At 46.6% G+C, this 18,624-nt stretch overlaps 1 protein-coding gene across 3 annotated transcripts in view; it reads right to left on the reverse strand.

Annotated features, from left to right (window-relative positions):
- Positions 1 to 2,730: 2,730 nt before the first annotated feature.
- Positions 2,731 to 18,624, reverse strand: part of LOC124250083 (liver carboxylesterase-like) — a 31,660-nt gene continuing 15,766 nt past the window's right edge. For 2 of the 3 annotated variants that reach the window (XM_046681837.1, XM_046681836.1), the window contains exons 7-14: positions 17,760 to 17,864; positions 15,353 to 15,391; positions 10,997 to 11,137; positions 9,067 to 9,147; positions 8,665 to 8,812; positions 4,341 to 4,472; positions 3,265 to 3,337; positions 2,731 to 2,983 (exon numbers count right to left, since the gene is read on the reverse strand). In XM_046681837.1, coding sequence (XP_046537793.1) covers positions 2,800 to 2,983; positions 3,265 to 3,337; positions 4,341 to 4,472; positions 8,665 to 8,812; positions 9,067 to 9,147; positions 10,997 to 11,137; positions 15,353 to 15,391; positions 17,760 to 17,864 — 903 coding nt within the window. In that variant the 3' untranslated portion in view covers positions 2,731 to 2,799. The remainder of the gene's footprint in view (positions 2,984 to 3,264; positions 3,338 to 4,340; positions 4,473 to 8,664; positions 8,813 to 9,066; positions 9,148 to 10,996; positions 11,138 to 15,352; positions 15,392 to 17,759; positions 17,865 to 18,624) is intronic. The other variant, XM_046681838.1, reaches the window with a different exon arrangement.

Consider the following 18,624-nt stretch of genomic DNA (forward strand, 5'->3'; position numbering starts at 1 on the left):
CAGAGCTGGGCAGGGAGGGGGAGCAGCTGTAGGCAGGGGCTGATGGGTGAGGAGTGGAGAGTATGGTCAAGAGGAAAAGGCCCTTCCTGTGTGGGCAGGGTCGATCTGGGGGTGGCCAGGCAGTGCCGTAGGGAGATGCCAGCTTAGGGGCAAGGAGGCCTCAATTTGGCTCCAGTAGTTTCATCCATGTCTTCTGGGTTATTGGAGCCAGTTCCTTCCCCTCTCTGGGCCTCCTTTGTCCATACACATAGGTGGTCAAGTGCCGTCCCTGGTGCCCTTCTACGTCATGTCATGTCCTTTTCCTCTGGTTGCCTTCAATATTGTCTCATTGTATGGCTAGATGTGTGTGTTGTCCTTTAATCCCGCTTGGAGTTGACTGATCTTCCTGGACCAAGCTTCAGCATCTTTCATTATTTTTGGAAAATTCTCAGCCACTAGTTTTTGAAATACGTTTTCTGCTCCTTCTTTCTCTCTTCTCCTCCTGGGATTCCAATTACACCTATGTTGGACCATTCCATATTACTCCACATCTCTTAGATCCTCTGTACTGTTTTTCTCTGCTCTTTTTCCTCTTTTTATTTAAGTTGGGCAATGTCTATCGACCTCTCCTCAACTTCGCTCATTCTCTCCTCAGCTGTGTCAAGTGTACTGATAAAACCACTGAAGGTATTCTTCATCTCTGTTACTATTTTTCAAAATTTCTAACACATAAATTTGCTTCTCTCTGTGGAAATTACCCATCTGTTGATGCAAGTTTTCCATATAGTTGTTTTGGATCCCTAGTCTGTTAGTTCTAACACCTGGGCCATCTCTGACTCTACTTCTGCTGATTGTTTTGTTTCGTGTTAGTGGAGTTTTTTCTTGCTTTTTGTGTGTTTGCAATATTGGATGAGGGATCCAGAGTCCCCCTGAGCAGCAAATGTGAGAGACTAGAAAATGAAGTAAATAGTATGTATGAGTGGAAATGGGAATGCCTCTTCTGCTATTCTGATAATGTGTTTGTGTGTACGTGTGTGTGTGTGTGTGCACGTGTGTTTGTTGGGAGAGTTGAGTGCGTTTATCAGGAGTGGAGCTGAGCTTGGGTTTCATTGTTGCTGTGGTTTTCTTCAGTGCACCACCCGATTCACATTCTTCCGGTGTTACCTCATGCTTAGGGCGAGAGCTGCTGAAAGGTTTTCCCCATATTCTTGTGCTACCCTCAGCTATAGCCCTGCCCTGTGCACCTGCCCCTCAGAGAGGGTCTCGCTCCACACTGTCTCCCTTCCCCAGTGGTAAACTTCTGCTTCTCAGTCCTTGGTGTGTGCTAACTGAGTGCTGGCATCCAGGAGTGGTTTCTCTTGTCCTGGTCCAGCCTCAGCCTCAGGCAGACCCTGTGTTCCTTGGTCATGGAGAGGGGGCTTTCTCAGTGATTCTGCCCCTCCCCAGCAGTAAAGGACCTCTAAGGACCAGGACCCAAGATGGTCTCCTGTTACAGTCCCAGGAATAGAAGATTTAAATTTTTCTCCTTTCTGCAGCCTCAATAGGTCTTCCCCAGGGCCCTGAGGGAGTGGTTTTGCTGCCCTTTTCCCAATGGTTTAGGGATTTCATTCCTTAAGGGAGAAGCCTGTGAACAGGACTTCATGCCTGCACCCCTGAGACAGGCTTTCTCTGGTCTTACTACATGCTCCCCATCTTTCTTAGGAGCCTCTGATGGAGGTCCATGGAGAAGAGTCTGTGTACACTCCCCCATGCGTTTGTGGCTCTCAAGGACTTTATACCCTCACACTAGCCCACACTTGGCCTTTAGCACTTGATTAGGAATCTTAGAGTAATTCTACCCACACCCACGGTGACCCCATCTTCCACCTGTAGCAGACAGTGAGTCAGCATCCACATTCCATCTCTGCTCCAAAGTGCCTGTCTTCCTGAGACCTCAGGGTAATTGTTCACCTGCTGCCTCAGATCTTTGAATGGTTTAGGAAAAGTCATGGTTTTGAGGATATTCCAGTGTTTCCTTGCTATTAGGGTGGGAGTGTCACTCCGTAGAGCTTTCTACATCCCAGCAGAAGCCAGGAGTCACCCCAGGGATTCTTAAAGAGGCAGTTAGAGCCTGACACTTCAGGGATCACTCCAAGGTGGTCACATCTTTAACTGAAGTGGTCCAGACTACAGAAGGGGCTCAGACGAGTTGTTGGAAGAGATGACCTCAGGGAAAGGACTGGGAATGTACTGTGTATGTTGAAGAAAGAATTGTAGACCTGTAGAAAGGTCAATAAAGGCCACATAACATGTGTCAAGGTCAGCAAGGAACCTCCCCTCTCCCCCAGACTCCAGGTAGATGCTCAACTGTGCCGCCTCCGTATTTACAGGTAATTCCACAAGGAAGATAGGGACACTGCACTCTGGCCACCCCACATCCTGTTGTTGGAAGGTGTTGAGGGCCTAGAGACATGGAGCAGATGCAAAGTGTCCCAGGGCCCAGCCTACTGCTCTGCTTGTCCAGAGGCCGAGTCAGACCTGTCAGAGGCAACTTGCTGCAGATAGTGCCCTCTCTCTTCATCCTTCTCTCTACAAGGAGGATGGCTTACTCTCCAGTTCAAGACACAGACACCGACTTGGTCTCCAAATGGACATTTATTCCCAAAATTGAGGCCACAGATACAGAAATTCCCCCTCCCTGGCCTCTGTCCACACCCGCCCCCCCCCCCCCCGACAATTCCCCCGCCTCCACAATAAGATGCCTCTTCGGACTTTAAGCAAATTTTGTAGAACACTCTTTCCTGGCTCCCCCAGGCCCCTGAGGCCTGATAGGTTGCCTACTCAAAGTTCAATGTGTTCTGTCTGTTGTTGCTTCTCTGCTGCCTCCTTGGCCAGGAGCTCGGTCCAGAAAGCCACTTCCTTGTCTTTCAGCTTCCGGGCTGCCTGGGTGGTGACACCAATCTGCAGGTAGCCTTCCTTCTGGTCGTATGCTGGCCAGTGGGGCAGCCCCTCACCATTGGGGTTCCTGGGAACAGAAGCAAAGAGATATTCCCCAAATCCACTGTGTGGTCTCAACAATCCTCTGAGAGTTTCAGGGACTTCTGGTGTTATCTCTGCCTAGAGGCTCATATGCCTCCAACAATAGGGAGCTCACCATCTCCTGAGCAGCCTGCCTATTTTTAGAGAGTTCTCATGTCAAAGGACACAGGGTCAGGAGTTTGACCATTAAACATTATATGCTACCCCTTTCTAACAGACATGCCCTACCACTTCCCATCTCTGCTCCATCATTGCCACCAGGCTCACCCATTCCGAGCAAAGTTGGCCCAGAATTTCATCACCATCTTGCTGAGTTTGATCTCCTCTTCTGAGGCACCCTCTGTGGGAAAGAAGACAAAAAGCCTTTGCTACTCAAGTGTGTTTAATGGACCCACAGCAGCAGCATCACTTGAGAGCTTGTAAGAAATTTAGAATCTGAGCTCTTACTGCAGACCCACTGGGTCAAAAACTGCATTTTAAGAAGACGCTGGGTAACGTATGTGCACTTTAAGCTTGAGAGTTACAGATCTACAACACAATAAATGGATGCAGTCAATCTGAAAGCCTTTGTCTTCAGTGCCTACCAGTCCTACACCACCCCCTTCAGAATTACAATGCTGTACCCCTGACTTTCCATCACAGCAACCCCACCTCAGAAGATTTCTCTCCTTTGGGCCTGTTCTCAAGCCCCTTGACCTACCCAAATTTACACAGACTCTGATAAATAACAGAGCTGCAATGGTCCTAAAGTGTCACCCAACCTGGGAGTTCCAGAGGCAGTGGTGTGTCACAAATAACCCTGGTTGCTATTTGTGGAGGTCAGTCATGCAACTCATCCCTCACTGTTAATAATTAAGGCATTGAAGACATTTGTGAAAGGGTTTCTTATAATATCATATTATTAATATAATAAGTTTGAAAAGGTATGAGTTTTAGAAAGATGGACAAATGGTTGGATAGGTAAATAGACACACAGTAGCCCTGATTCAACCTCAACACCCATTCTGACCTCTCTATCTCTCAGTCTGCTATGCTCTTGTGAGTGGAAATGGGGGTGGCATTCTAGCCCTTGATCTGGACCTGACAGCTCACCAACCGCTTGTCACATTAATGCCCAGGTCTGGATTCTTGTAGTGACCATGAATGAGGGCACATGGATACGCATTCTCTATCAGGCATGCTGCAGCAAGAGAAAGGTTGGGGACACTTGTTGCTCAACCCTGTTATGGAGAATTTGGGAAATTAAGACCTGGAAAGAAGGAGTAAATTGCCCAAGGCCACCAAGCTGAGACTTGTACCCAGATCTGCTAATCCCAAGTTTGTAGTCAGTAAAGGGCCATCACCTTTTAGAAATGGGGCCCCGAGGACAGAGAAGATCTCATCTCCATGGTCCCCTATCACCGTCTTGGGTTTCATGACTGATGAGAAGCTTGGGCGGTACTGAAACTCATACATGAAGGTGGAGGCTCCGGCATCTGAGAAGACATGGATTCATACACAGTTCATTTTACCTGATGCACACCTGGATGGTATCAAGGTCTCTGGGGGCCCCGAGCACTCAGGGAATTGGTGGCACGCCTGTGTCCTGAGTACACAACAACAACAATATTAATAACAACTGTCATTGTGAGTGTCAGCTGTGTGCTGGACACTGTGTGGCCCTGCAGAAAACTCTTGGTTATCAGCATAATAAATAATGTTTTCAAAAGTTCTCTGACTTGCCTTAGGGCTCATAAGTGGTGGAGGTGGAATGGAATTTGAGCCAGTGTTTGTTGAATGAATGAATGAAGATTAAATGAATGAATAAATGAATATTGAAACACTAGATAGATCCATTGAAAATAACTATCATTATAGGGTCACTAGGTCAATTCCCATAAACCCAGTTGCTTCCTCATGCATCCACACTCAAGAACACCTACAAACCTACAGTTGACACTACTGGATTTCATTGATAACAGGCTAGTTTCCATTCCTTTGGAGAATCCCTGCTGTCCAACAGTAGTCATCTGTTCTGGCCAGTTTTGAGAGTTTCCAGTGTTTTTTCTCACCTATTCTGAGAAGAATGAAGCAACTCCAAGTCGCTGGTCTGAAAGCACAAATATTTAAATACAAACACATGCAGAAAGGGGACAATCTGTCTCTTGTTTCTCAGGGCACCTCAAACTCAGCCTTCCCTTTTCCTCTGTCACCTCACATGTCTTGCCTCCTCCTTGGCCTGGGGAGTGTTAAGGTGGTGGCGTAAGAGAGAAGAGGGGGCTGAGGAAGGACAACGTTGCCTCTCTCCTGCCCTCTCTCCTCCTCTCCCCTGCCCCCTCTCTCACTTCCCCCTCTCTAAGCCACAGAGATGTCAGTTTTCCTGCTGATGGCTTCACCAGAGCTGCCCATCCCTGCTCCCTCAGGGCTAACTCATGGGCCATTTGGGCATGGATGTCAGCACTTTGCAGAAATCATATTGCCTACAAGGCGTTAAAGGTCATATCCCAAGTGAGGCTGCTGGAGAAACTTTACAACTTTTTCTCCCCTTGGACACAATAACAAATTTGGAAAATGCAGAAAAAAGGAAAAGGAACAAGAAGAGCATATATAATCTCACCATTCAGAGAAAACTGTTAATATTTTTGCATATATCCCTTTTTATTTCTTTGTTTGAGGAAGATTAGCCTAGAGCTAACACCTGTGACAATACTCCTCTGCTTTATTTCTGGGTCACCTCCACAGCATGGCTGACGAGTGGAGCAAGTCTGCACCCAGGATCTGAACCCACAAACCCGGCCACCAAAGCAGAGCACCCAGAAGTTTAATCACTTGGCCATGGGGCCAGCCCCACATGTTCCTCTTATGTATATAAAGTTGAGACAATATTGTATATGTTATTATGTAAATATTATAATCATTTCTTCTCATCATTAAATATTCATCCAACGATTTAACAATATATACCGTGATGACATGAGGAAGTAGAATAAATTATTTAATTGCCTCCCACACCCCATCATTGCACCCTTGGTTTGGGGAGAGGAGGTGTTTGGAAGAAGCAATCCCCTGCAGTTCAGGAATCCACTTGTTAAACAGCTGCTTCCAGGTCAGCAGAGCTCCCTGAAATGAGGGGGTTCACCTTGCCTCTGCCGCCCAAACGTTTTAGAGAGGAGCTCAGAACACAGCCATAGAGGAGAGATCTTCTGTGAATGAGGAGAACTTATTTTTGGCACAATGCTGCCCAAAAGATATACTTCTTTTTCTTCATTTTTTAACTTTCTGCCTTAAATCACTGAGATTTATAAAATCCTTACAATCACAACACATCTTCAAAGTTAAGTAAGGCACAGATTTAGATAATTACGATTGGGAACAATGAGAGAAGCAGAAGGAAAGAGAGAGCTAGTAATAAAAAATATGCAAATTAAAACAGTGTGATGTTCTCTGTCTTTTTTTTTTTTTTGGTGAGGAAGAGCTTATTAAAGAGGCAGTGTTGTTTTTCTTTTTTAGTGTGAGAGTCTCGGGTGAGAGAATTAAGAAATCCACCCTCTTACCACTGGAAACAAATTTCAAACTCTGCATCAGCAACTTGAAAATGCTCCTACATCACAGCCTATATTAATTTCACTTCTAAAACCAATCCTAAAAAATTATTAGAGACAAGATTAAAGACGTATGCAAATAAGGCCGAGCAGAATGTTTTTCTAGCATTAAAATGTGAGAAGTCAGGTGAAATGTCCAATAGGACAGGAATACTAAAATAATCTTTTATTTTTATTCTTTTGGCGAGAAAGTTTGGCCCTGAGCTAACGTCTGTGCCACTCTTCCTCTATTTTGTATCTGGGATGCCTCCAAAGCATGGCTTGACGAGTGGTGCTAGGGCCGTGCCCGGTATCCAAACCTGTGAACCCTGAGGCGCTGAAGTGGAGCAGGTGAACTTAGCCACTCCACCACTGGGCCAGCCCCAACTACTACAATAAATTTTAATCCATGAAATGATGAGTGTTTTCAATGAGGTTTTACTGACATTGAAGAAACATCGACAATATCGTGTTCTATAAGTAAAAACATAATATAAATTAATTTTTAAATTTATGTAAGGCATAGAAAGATTATTAGAGGAAAGCATATCAAAAATTCATAGCAGATTCTTCTAGGTGGAGGGGTTACGAGTGATATCTAACTGCTTCTTTATGTGTTCCGCATTTTCAAAACTTTCCACAACTGTAATATACTATAATTATTATATATAAATTTTATATTCTGAAAGTTCTTTTTTATCAAAAAGACAGTGAGGAAAATACACAAATGAACGTTGGCAAAATCTGTGTAGTCCTGTCAAAAGACCCTGAACTCAAAGTCATGAGACTTCAGATGAAAAACACAAGTCCGGTGTGGCTGGACCAGCAGATGATGCAGACAGGGATACCACAAATCAGACAGGTAGGAAGAGGAAAGACCAAGTTTATGAAAGAACAGGTTTGACCCAGGTGGACCCTGGCTATAGAGTTTCATCAGGACCCTCAGGAGGAGGAAGTGGTAACCAGCACCTGTATGTTATTGTCCTGAGTGATCGGGCACATAGTAGGTCAGCTGGAGGTACTTTTTACCATTCTTATAACATCTTGAATTTACAACCATCCCAGCAAGTTTAGAGAGAGAGGTCAGGACCAGAGAACCATTTCCTGTCTTGCAGACTAGGCGAAGGAGGGCTCCTAGAGAAGGACGGGTCCTGTGAAGACCTCTGAAAGGCACACAGAAGGGACACCTCCCCTCTAGGTGACCACATCCACCCTGACCTCATACCCCACCCACACGGCCTTGCGTCAGTGTGGGAGGTCCTGTGGTAGACCCAGCACACACCAGGATGGACAAGAGCCAGCTGCAAACATTGACATTCTCCAGACCACCTGCCCCCACACCTCCTGCTACTCGTTTCTTTCAGCTTTCTTGGTCCTGGACAACCCCTCCTGATCTTTTGCTTGGCCTCACTCTACCCCCAGCTCCACTAGTTAATGAATTAGTTTGTTCTGGACCTTCCAAAACCTGTCTTCTAAGGTTAGCTCTATGGCCCCATGGACTACAAAATTTTCAAGTGAGGAGTCCTTGTAGCAGATGCAGTTGATGCCTCACCATATCCTCTACTTCTGGACATGCCAAACTGACTTCCACCTCCAGGTCTGTAGCTCTTTGCCTGAGGTCTTCGGCCACCAAAGACCACTCTGCCCATGTGTACAGTAGGTCAAAGCACCAGAGAACTAACAACCCCTTGGGAACAGCCTTCAACCAAGGACTCCTGGCAGTTGGAGGATAAATACTGGAACTCTCATACTGCTCTCTTGAGATAACCCTGAGATTGTCTACAGCAGGTTTCCCAGAGCTCCCCAGCTCCAGTGTGCAAATGGATACTTGCTTGATAGGGCAGCATGGATTGGCTTCCTTCTACTTCGTGTGTCACTTCTATACTCCTCTACTCATGTTTTCTGGGATTACTTCCAAAACAAACTACTTGCACTTGGATCCTTTTCCAAGAGTCACCTTCTAGCAGAAACCAACATAGGACAACATGCCACCCTAGGCCATATAGGACAAACTTTCCAAATATTTCTTTATGTAGCGGTGTGGGCAGGACAGACAGCACAGCTGGTTGGGTCAGTGTCCCTTTCTTCTCCAACCTTTGGGACTCACCTCTGTGGAGCCGGGCCACAGTCACAGATGGGACACCAAACATCACATCGCCTATCAAGTCCAGGAACAGGTCTTTCTTTTTGACAGGGTCGTCTGTCCCTCCTAAATACTTCTCAGTGGCCACTGGAGTCAGTTCCTCAGGGATGTGCTGAAATAGGTCAAGAGTGAAAGTGATCGCCACCCTCCAGTGAGTGGCACAGCTTCTCTTCTTGTGTTAATGGTGAGCCTCTCGAGCCCTGTGCAACCATCCCCCACCTTGGGTGGTGGGTGAGAAAGGTAGAAAAATGGGGGCAAAACCCTCTGGCCCACATCTTCATTCTGCAATTTAATCGTTTTGTGATTTGGGGAAACTCCTCCCCTCTTTGGGTCTTAGCCAGTTCCTGTGATTCCCTAGACTCTTACAAGGATGGGGCAGGACTTCTGCAAGAGTGATGTGGCCGTCTTCTGGTCCAGCTTGCCTTCAGAGAGCGGGTAGCCCATCATCTGTTAAAACAAAGGTTAAGCAATTGTGAATCATTGGGAATTAGAGGAAGAATCAAACTGACCCATCAACCATATCGATGCAGACTGAAGGTCACCTTGTCATGTCTTGACAGTCAGGGTCTTTGAAGAGTTGGGCAAAATCAATGAGTCCAACGGACTTATACCCAGATGCTCAAGGAGTGCAAAGAGGGTAAAGTAAATGTTAGGAAGAGCTGTCCCAGTCCTTTGCAGTATGTATGTGCATGTATATGTCAGGCTACAGTCCCCGCAATGGTCATCAAGACAGAGAGGGAAGGCTTAAGCCAGGCTAGTATGGAAGCGAAGGGCTCTGGGCAGAGGACACAGAGCTCACAAATACCCTCTCTGTCTCAGCTGACTGAAGAAGCCCTAAATCCTGCCATTATGGCTTTGGTCCTTCAATATGACCCCTGAAATTGTTCTGAAGTGAGAAATGCAGAACTCTGTACGTAATGACTCCATCTAAACCTCTGCATAAGGGACTTGACCAAAATCTAACCAGGCTTAGGCAGCTCAAGGCCCTGTCTTTAGGATGATGCAGCTTCCCTTAAAATGCCTGCCTGACGAAGCAAGGGGTTTTCTCAGGGGAAATTTACTGTTTGTTAATGGCCCAAACCTGGTGATAGGTAGATAGGTCCCAGAAATCCCTCTCGGAGTAGTAACTTCAGATAGTTTGCAATTATAAATCCTTTCTCTGACCTTTACAATGTAAAGAAACTATCCCACCTGTTTCCTTATGGACCTGAGAGCCATCTCTCTGAAAGCAAACTTTGAGGGAATGACTCTTGCTCTCTCTTAGTCCCTGGAGGAGGGTAGAAACCTAACTGCTTTGGGCACCTTGCTCCAACATATACCACTGTCTCCTGTCATAAAGGCAAGAGAGTTTTGGGGCTGGTCCAGTGGCATAGTGGTTAAGTTCACCCGCTCTGCTTCAGTGGCCCAGGGTTCACTGGGTCGGATCCCAGGTGGGCGTAGATCTACACACTGCTCATCAAGCCAAGCTGTGGCAGCATCCCACACACAAAATAGAGGAAGACTGGCAATGGAAGTTAGCTCAGGACCAATCTTCCTCACCAAAAACAAAACAAAACAGGAAAATTTGCTTCTCCTCCAATGAACACCAATTAACTAAAACAGGTGGACTAGTCCCATGGGCAAACCACCCTGCACACACCATGCCGTTCCCTGAGCACATGGACCCTTTAAACAGGCCCCAAGCTTTAGTTTCAGGGACTTGCTCAGTTCATGCTGGACTCTCTTCCCCACTGCAGTGATATAACTGAATAAAACTTGTCCTCACCACTTACGTTCCTGTCGGCTTGATCTTTGGCAGAAGGGACAGCCCTTCCTAGCTTTCAGCAGTCATTTTAACACAGGAGGAAGCGAACTCCTATGAATGTTTGCAGTTTGATGACCAGGAGCGTGTGTGGAGTTTATGGAGAAACCATGAAGGCACCAAGCCCAGGGGAGAGGCTGCTGGGCCCCAGGCCTCACACTCCTTCAGCCCTGAGCTCCTTGTCCTCTCCAGGCCTCGATTTTCTCATCTGCCCCATGATTGTCTCTACAGGCCCCCCAGCATCGACATTTCAGGATTCTTGGATTGGAGAACAATCAGAGAGTGTTTAGGGAGAGAAGTTCCCAGGGCTGCACACTCAGGTGACAGTTGGGCCAAGCCAGAGAAGGTTTCCATGGAAATGTCAACTTGTGCAAAGGTGACGGCTGTCCTGGAACCCGAGGGGTGTCTGGACAAGGAGGAGCTCCTGTGACCTGAGATGGGAGAGGTGATGTGAAGGGCAGGGGAGGTGAGTCTAAGAGACCAGCACATTCTCACCATTGGAATAATCCAGCCAAACTCTTGCTTGTTGATTCCGACGATGTAGGGAACAGTGTTGAACATCTTTTCAGCCAGAATCTCCTCAGGCATCTTTGGCAGCAGCACTCCATCAACCACAGCGGGCAGGAAGGGATGGCTCTGGGAAGAGGGAGCACAGTGTCTGTGCTTCATCTCTCAAGGAAACACCTGCCTCCGTATCTCCACCTGGCTGAGCACAAGGCCAGCACCACAGACTTGCGTGCCCATGGCAGTGACCACAGAACTGAGGGTCCCATCAAAGGATGGTAAGTCTCTGTCGCACCCAAGGGCAGAAATTCGACCAGAGGCTAGATATGGTAAGGTGCTGGGGGCAAGTCTCCCTCAAATTGGAAGATATATGCATATACATACACACACATATACACATTTATATATATTCAAATATGTATAAGTATATAAATATATGTATAGATTTAATCATTTAGATATATATACATACATATATTTCAATTGGAGTGTATATATATCTATGTATGTGTCTCTCTCTCTACAGTCAGTCCTCATTATTCGTTGTGGTTTAGGGCTGTAAGTCACTGTGAACTCTGAATTAGTGATCACTGAGCCACTGCTCCCAGGGGAAATACGGGGTCAGGTTCCTGCATGCCTGTGGTCACATTTTCATCAACCCTCTTTTGTGTGTGTTTGAAGACATCTTATGCAATATACATTTATTACACATGACTAGTTATCTGTAGTTCTTATTTATAATAAAGAACCAGCCGATAAGGACTCCACATTTTCTGGAGCCTGGGTAATGTGACTGTAATTTCCTTGTCCTTCAGCCTTGTGACAGTGCTGTCTACTATGAGTTTATCGTCATCATCTCATGAATCCACAACTGTAGCAATTTTTCCACAGCTTCATCACACCCTACGGATGTTACTTTAGCCTTTCCAGAGGGGCCTCAGAGCAAATTTCCTCCTCCTTTTTCTGGATGGGCTGCAGGGTTGGTTCATTAACACTGAACGCACAGCCGACAGCACTGTAACCCACGCCTGAACGAAGCTCATCAAACACATGTACTTTCTCCCATGTTGAGCACATCGAAGCATTATTCTGCTTAGGAACACTAGACAGCCCCTTAGCACTATGCCTGGGGCCATTTTAAACAGAGGAACCACCAACAGAAAGCATAAAAATGTGAAAAACGTGGCACTAAATGGACCATGGGAATGACATTTTTTAATAGCATGAGAGATGATACAGAAGACGGAGTGTAGCCTTCTTTGATCTCAGATGGGAACGCACGGTCATCACTTGACTTGCACTTTCTGTCCCTCTGCGCATGTCCCTGAATGATCACAAAAGTGCTCCGAGTGATGATTTGGAGTAAGAAATAAATTTCAGTGAATAGGTGAACTCAGAAAAACAGAATTCATGATTAATGACAATTGACCGTATCTATGTCTCTATATTTAAACACGAGCTATTCTTGATGAAAGGTTTGCTTCAAGGAGGCAGTGAGCTGCTCATCACTCCAGGTGCCTAAACTGAGGCTTGGCTCCCTATCAGAGAGCAATAGCAGGAGAAAAAGAATCAGGGATGGGCTCGCATTGTGTTGATCAATGCCTTAATTTTAGATTTTACATTTGTTGAAAAATATTTACATGGTCCCGTAGAGCCTGACTCACTGTCACCATCTGGGAAGCTGGTTCTGGGTACAGTTATATTTCATATTCGCTCACAGAAGTTGTTAAGAGCATGGATTTTGGAGCCAGACCATTTGGATTTGAAACAGGGCTCTGCCACTTACTAGCTGATAACCAGGGAAAGTAATTTCATGTGTTTGTGCCTCAGTTTCCTTATCTATAAGATGGGTTGTTGTGGGGCTTAAATGGCTGAACACATGCAAAATGCTCAGCACAGTCCCTGTACCTGGAAAGGGCTGGATGAACATTAGATATTATTCATGAGCAGTGTTGTTCCAGATCCCTCACTTAGACATCAGCCCCACGTGCCATATTTCCAGCTCCACCCACTATGTGTCATATTCCCCCCGGATGGCAGGTGAAACTGGACAATACCCAGGCTTTGAGACCCTGTGACTCCCAGGACCTGTGTCTGCTCCACAAGGGCCAATGAAGACCGGCCAGTTTGGGCTGTAGAGGAAAAGTTCTGTCAAGTGATCTGACTCAGCAGGACAAGGGCCCACATCCTAATGCAATATGGCTGACAACAGGGACAAAGGATCTGGGTGCCACCACTGATCTCTTTGAAAGGCTGTGCAGTTCAGAAAGGGCTGTTGTGGGAAGCTGCCTAGAGGAGCAACTCCTTCTGGAAGGAAGACACAGAGCAGGCCACATGCAGGAAGTACCCGCCACCTGCAGTGGGCCTCAGGAATGAACAGTATTCCAAACAGTGGGAACGGCGTGAGCACAGTGACTGCGGTATCAGTGTGTAGCACTAATCCCAGGAACCTCAGACCCCGGGAGCCCTGGGCTTGGAGGAAGGCTGTGGGGCATGGACAGAGAGAGAGTAGACGGTGCAGCACACTTTCTGCACCATGTCTGGCACAGAGCAGGGACTCAGATATGCTTTGAAGGGTAACTCCATGGAGGTGAGTGGATTTGTCTAAGGAGGGTCAGCCTTTTAAGAAGGGGCGACATGCCCTGACCTGGGTCCACAAGGGTAAGTCTGGCTGCGCCGTGGGGCATGGGAGTGGGAGGGAGAGTAGAGGTGGAAGATAGTGAAAGTCCAGGAGACAGACCATGAGGGCCCAAGTGGAGCAGCATCCAGTGGGGACTGACGGACACCAGCATCAGTGGGAAGGGCAGTGATGTCCTTTGTCATGAGTGGCTGCAGGTGGTCGCCCTGCGTGCGGCTCCTTCATCTCCTGGCTCAGGTCTGAAAAGCAGGGGTCTGCTTCACCCCTTGTCTTTTTCTTATGCCCCACATCCTGTCCATTGGCACATGCTGTCAGCTGTTACTTCAAAAATATCCAGGCGCCAAGCCCTTCTCACCACTCCCTCTGCTGTGGGCTAGTCCAAGCCGCCGTGATCCCTTGCCTGGATTATTGCAGCACAGGGCTCCCCCAGCTGCTGTCCCTGCATCTGCACTTCCCCTTCCCTACCTTCCGTTTAACACAGCTGTCAACGAGCCCTTTGTAACATCCAAGGTCACTCACTCCTCTGTTTAGAACCCTCCCAAGACTTCCGGTTACACTTGGGATCAAAATCCAAGTCCTTTAAAGGACCACCCCCCACCTCCCATTCCCTTTTCAGCCTCAGCCCTGTTCCTCTTTCCCTCCACACCAGCCACACTGCCCTCCTGCCTCAGGGCCTTTGCTGTTGCTCTTCCCTCTGCTGGGAACACTCTTCTTCCCATGTTCCTGACAGCTGGCTTCTTTCTCTTCCTCCAGAACTGGGCTTAGTATCACCTTCTCATGGAGCATTCCCCACTCTGCCATGTAAATTCAAACCACGGGGAAACTCCAGCCCCACCTCCCAATTACTGTTCTACCCTAATGCTGACTATCATCACACACAGTATGTATTTTATTTGTCTGTTTATTGACTCTTCCCTCACTCTAGGAGGCAAGGCATACCTCTATTTTACTTGTCTTGCTGCTATAACACCAGATCCTGAATCAGGTAGGGCATGTAGTAAGTACTATTTAAATCTTTGCTGAATGACTGAGCGAATCTCATCTAATCCTCACCACACTTTTTAAGCGAAGTGTTACCATCCCCAGGGAGAGAGCAGAGAGGACAGGAATGTGAGACGTTGCAGAGATAATACCATTGGAAACTGGAAACATATTAGAGGGCAGGAGAGGAGGAAGAAGGAGATGGGGAGGATGCTGTTCGAGTTTCCTCCTGGCTGGGAGGAGGGGGCTTCCTCAGGATGGAGATTCTTGGCTCCCTTCCTGACGGCCCTGCTGACAGTGCAGCTTGCACAGCTAACCTACCCAGCAGCCTCCAGGAGAAGTTCTGGGCTCCTCAGTGAAGGCTTCTGAAGAAACCCCTTACCCAGTTATCTCCCTCTCCCCACAGTGGAAGGTTCTAGTCCAGCCTTCTCTACAGGAGCCATTTTGGGGAGCAGGAAATATAAACAAAAACGAGAGGTATGCTGGGCTGAGGAGATACAGGGTTAATGACTGGGAGCCCCGGACTGGGAGTCAGAGGAAGGAGTTCCAGTCCTACATGTAGTCCTCCTGGCTGTGTTTTCCAGACAAATCACTACCCCTCTCTGGGCCTGAGCCATATGAACACAGGGAGTTACTATGAGTCCACACGTGGAACTCTTTCCATCATATTGAAGTGGAGTTTAAAGGTATCAAACTTAAAATCTGTAATCAACACCACAGGTCCTTACCTCTCTGCAGTCTCCATGGAAATCAAGACTGAGAAATTTCTGTGAAGACAAAGGCAGAGGGTGTGGGTGAGGAGGCTTCCTGGAGAAAAGCCGGACCCTGGTTCCCCTGGGCGTGAGCACAGAGTGTAGGTGTAGGACGGGGGAGGGGCTCAGGAGAGGATGTCTGTGGTGGTGCCTGCCCCGCCCTCCATCCATTTCCCCTTATTGTTCCCCCAGACAACAACACCATCTTTTTCCCTGGGGGAGCTCCCTCTTCCCCACTCTCAGTCCTTGAATTCAAGCATCTATGTGACCTGGGGTGCCCCATCTCCCTGACCATAGACATTACTTCCGGAATAAGCACATGCCTATGTCAGTTCAATAGAGATTATGCCAAAACTTTTGCAGGAATTATCGGAAAACAAGGTTTGTAAGCAGACAGGATGTTAAGTTTAGAGGGCTATTGTTGTCCTTACCCCCCTAGGGGACAAACCTGCCTGATAGTGAAGTGTACACTGAGAAGTAAAAAGCTGAGGGATGGAGATAGATTCTTATTAATATCATATGTGCATCTGCATTCAGCCATGCCTGAAGCCATCTACTCCTGAACTGTAGTTTAGTTTTTAGTTAGTTACGTGAAGAGTCTGTTACAACACATTCCTTTTTCTGCTCTAGGCACTTTGAGATGAATTTTCTCATCTCATATCAGAAAGTCCTGACTCACTCAAGCTCACAGAAATTCACACCAACCTACACTTCTCTTTGTTGTGTGTTCACCAAGATTGCACTGATCGTAACGTCACATTGTAGCTAAAACATCTGATTGGCATGGAGGAAGTGACCAGTAAGGGTCCCTCTATTATGGGTTGTAACCTTACCATCCAGGTTTGTGTGTGTGTACGTGTGTGTGTGTGTGTGTGTGTTGAGGAGAGTGCATAATCAGGGAAACTCTCCCACGTGATCTCAGAAGATCTAAGAAGATCATGTGCTCTTTCTTCTCCGGGTTTTCCCCAGATCACCAACTCTTCCCTTAAATGCTAGGTCCTCTCATGCCACATCGAGAATTGCGGAAATAAAGTTGCCTCTTTCCACGCATAAGAAAAAAGTTCCGTTTTAATTCTTTGAATGCATTGGTCACCTTATGTGAGCATTAAAACCCAGGATCCAATTTTAGGGTCACACTGGACTCAACCCATGGAAATAGCAGAGTCTAGTGCTGGAGGTTTGTCCCTGAGGGTCCAGGAGTATCCTCAGGAGCCCAGGGTGCAGACAGAGAGTCCAGGGGCTCAGCCTACTCCTGGGCTCACAGTCACACCCTCCCCCAACAAAAGGAATAGTTTCTGTTGTCCCCGGATGCTGCATTCTCTGGGCATCTGTCCTGCTGTACCCTCCATGTGATGACCCACTGCAATAGGCATCAATCCTCAAATGTCATCTTCTCTGTGAAGTATCCTTGTGACTATAATGAGTGGTTCCCCTCTCTGTACTCCCAATACGCGTAAGCCAGGACGTATATGAGTGTTTTTCTTTTTGAATAGTTCCCTGTCTGCAGGGACTGTAGGCAATTCATGTGTTCGTCACTCTTCCTGTTATCCACCCATACACTTAGTACAAGTAGATGGGTGGATAGATGGATAGATGGATGAATGGACAGATGGAAGGATGGATGGATGGAGTTTGTTAATACATGGATTGTGAGTGAATTGCATGGATAAATGGCTAGATGGATGATAACTTGCGGATAGGAAATAGATGGATCATTGATTTTAGAGGGATGGATGATGGAGTGAGGATATATGGTGGTGGATGATGCATGGATGCTTGATAATATGTGAATGAATGCTAGGGATAGATTGATGTTAAATTGATCAGACGATATTGATGAATTGCATGCTTTGGTGGATGTCTAGATGGAAAATAAGAAGATGAATGGGTAAATGGATGGATGTGTAGTTATCCTAGAATCACAATTAAGGTAGAATCTAGAAAATCTAGAAGCCACCACTGGGTTATAATTGAGGCAGTTTCTAAATGAGCCAAGATAAATTGTGGCAACCTTTCCGAAAATCTTTGTTCTTAATGCCCCCATCCCCAAAATTCAGGATGATAGTTACCTCTGGTAATGTGTAATGTTTAGTTCTTAAAAATATATCTGAAAGTAAGATAGGCAAAATGGTAAGTTTTGATAAAGCTAGGGGATTATTACACAATGTTCACTATTTTTGACTATGCTAATGATTGAGATATTTCATGATAGAAAAGAAAAAAACAAATTCGCCATTCAGATGCAGAAGCTGACACTGCTCTTGAGAGGTGAGACACTGTCCCAGGTAGTTTTCCCGGGTCAAGGAGACAGATGAAATGATGAAGGCTACAGCCAAGTTTACAGGGTGGGGCCTCATGCGACCACAAGAATGGATGCACCTACCATCTTCACTGACGTCTCCAGGAGCTCGTCCTCTGTCTTCTGGCGCAGGCAGTGAACAATTACAGCCGAGGTCGTGGTTTTACACCCAGCAAACACAGCAATTTGCTGCAAAGATCACAGGTGACAGCAGAATTCAAGCACCATGGCCCTTCCTTTCATCAATAAAGAGGTGTTCCATCCCAATCTCAATTTCTAAAGGCCACACGAGGGATGGTAGAAAATACTCTGGGCCAACAGGTGTGAGTCCTGGTCCCAGTCATGCCAATTACACAGCCTCTGTCTCTGTTACTTTGTCTCTGTTAGAACGGGAACAAAGATCTCAGAGCTGAACATCTAAGGAGGGGCAGCAGGAGTGGGGCTGAGAGCATGGAGTCCAGAATCACTCTGTCTTGTTTCAGATCTTGTGTCATCTTCTTACTAGACATTTGGCTTCAGGAAAGATACTTACAAAGAGACCAGAGGAGAAGATGCAGATGGAAAGAAGGCAAGCTTCATGATGGTGGAGCCATGGAGAGTGTGCACGGCTCCCCAGAGCCTAGGACAGTGTCTGACACAGAATCAGTGCTCAGTGTGTATTTGTTGAATAAATAAAAAGGTACTGAGAGAAGTGGAGGAGAGAGAGGGAGAGAGAACATAAGAGCCTTAGATTCCCTTCATTTTCCCAATTTATGGTTCTTATTTGACAGCAAAATCCATCCTCATCTATGTCAACTTTGTTTCCTTTAAATAAATCCCCCCTCTCAACTTAAGCCTGGTCAATGGGGCTTCTGTTGTTTATAAGCAGAGAATTCAGAAAAACAGTTTCAAAAATTCTAAAAATTCCTGGTGTCTTCCTCTCCTCCTATTCACCAGCCCCCTTAAGTCT

The sequence above is a fragment of the Equus quagga genome, chromosome 13 (assembly GCF_021613505.1).
Source record: "Equus quagga isolate Etosha38 chromosome 13, UCLA_HA_Equagga_1.0, whole genome shotgun sequence".
Classification (NCBI taxonomy): Eukaryota; Metazoa; Chordata; class Mammalia; order Perissodactyla; family Equidae; genus Equus; species Equus quagga.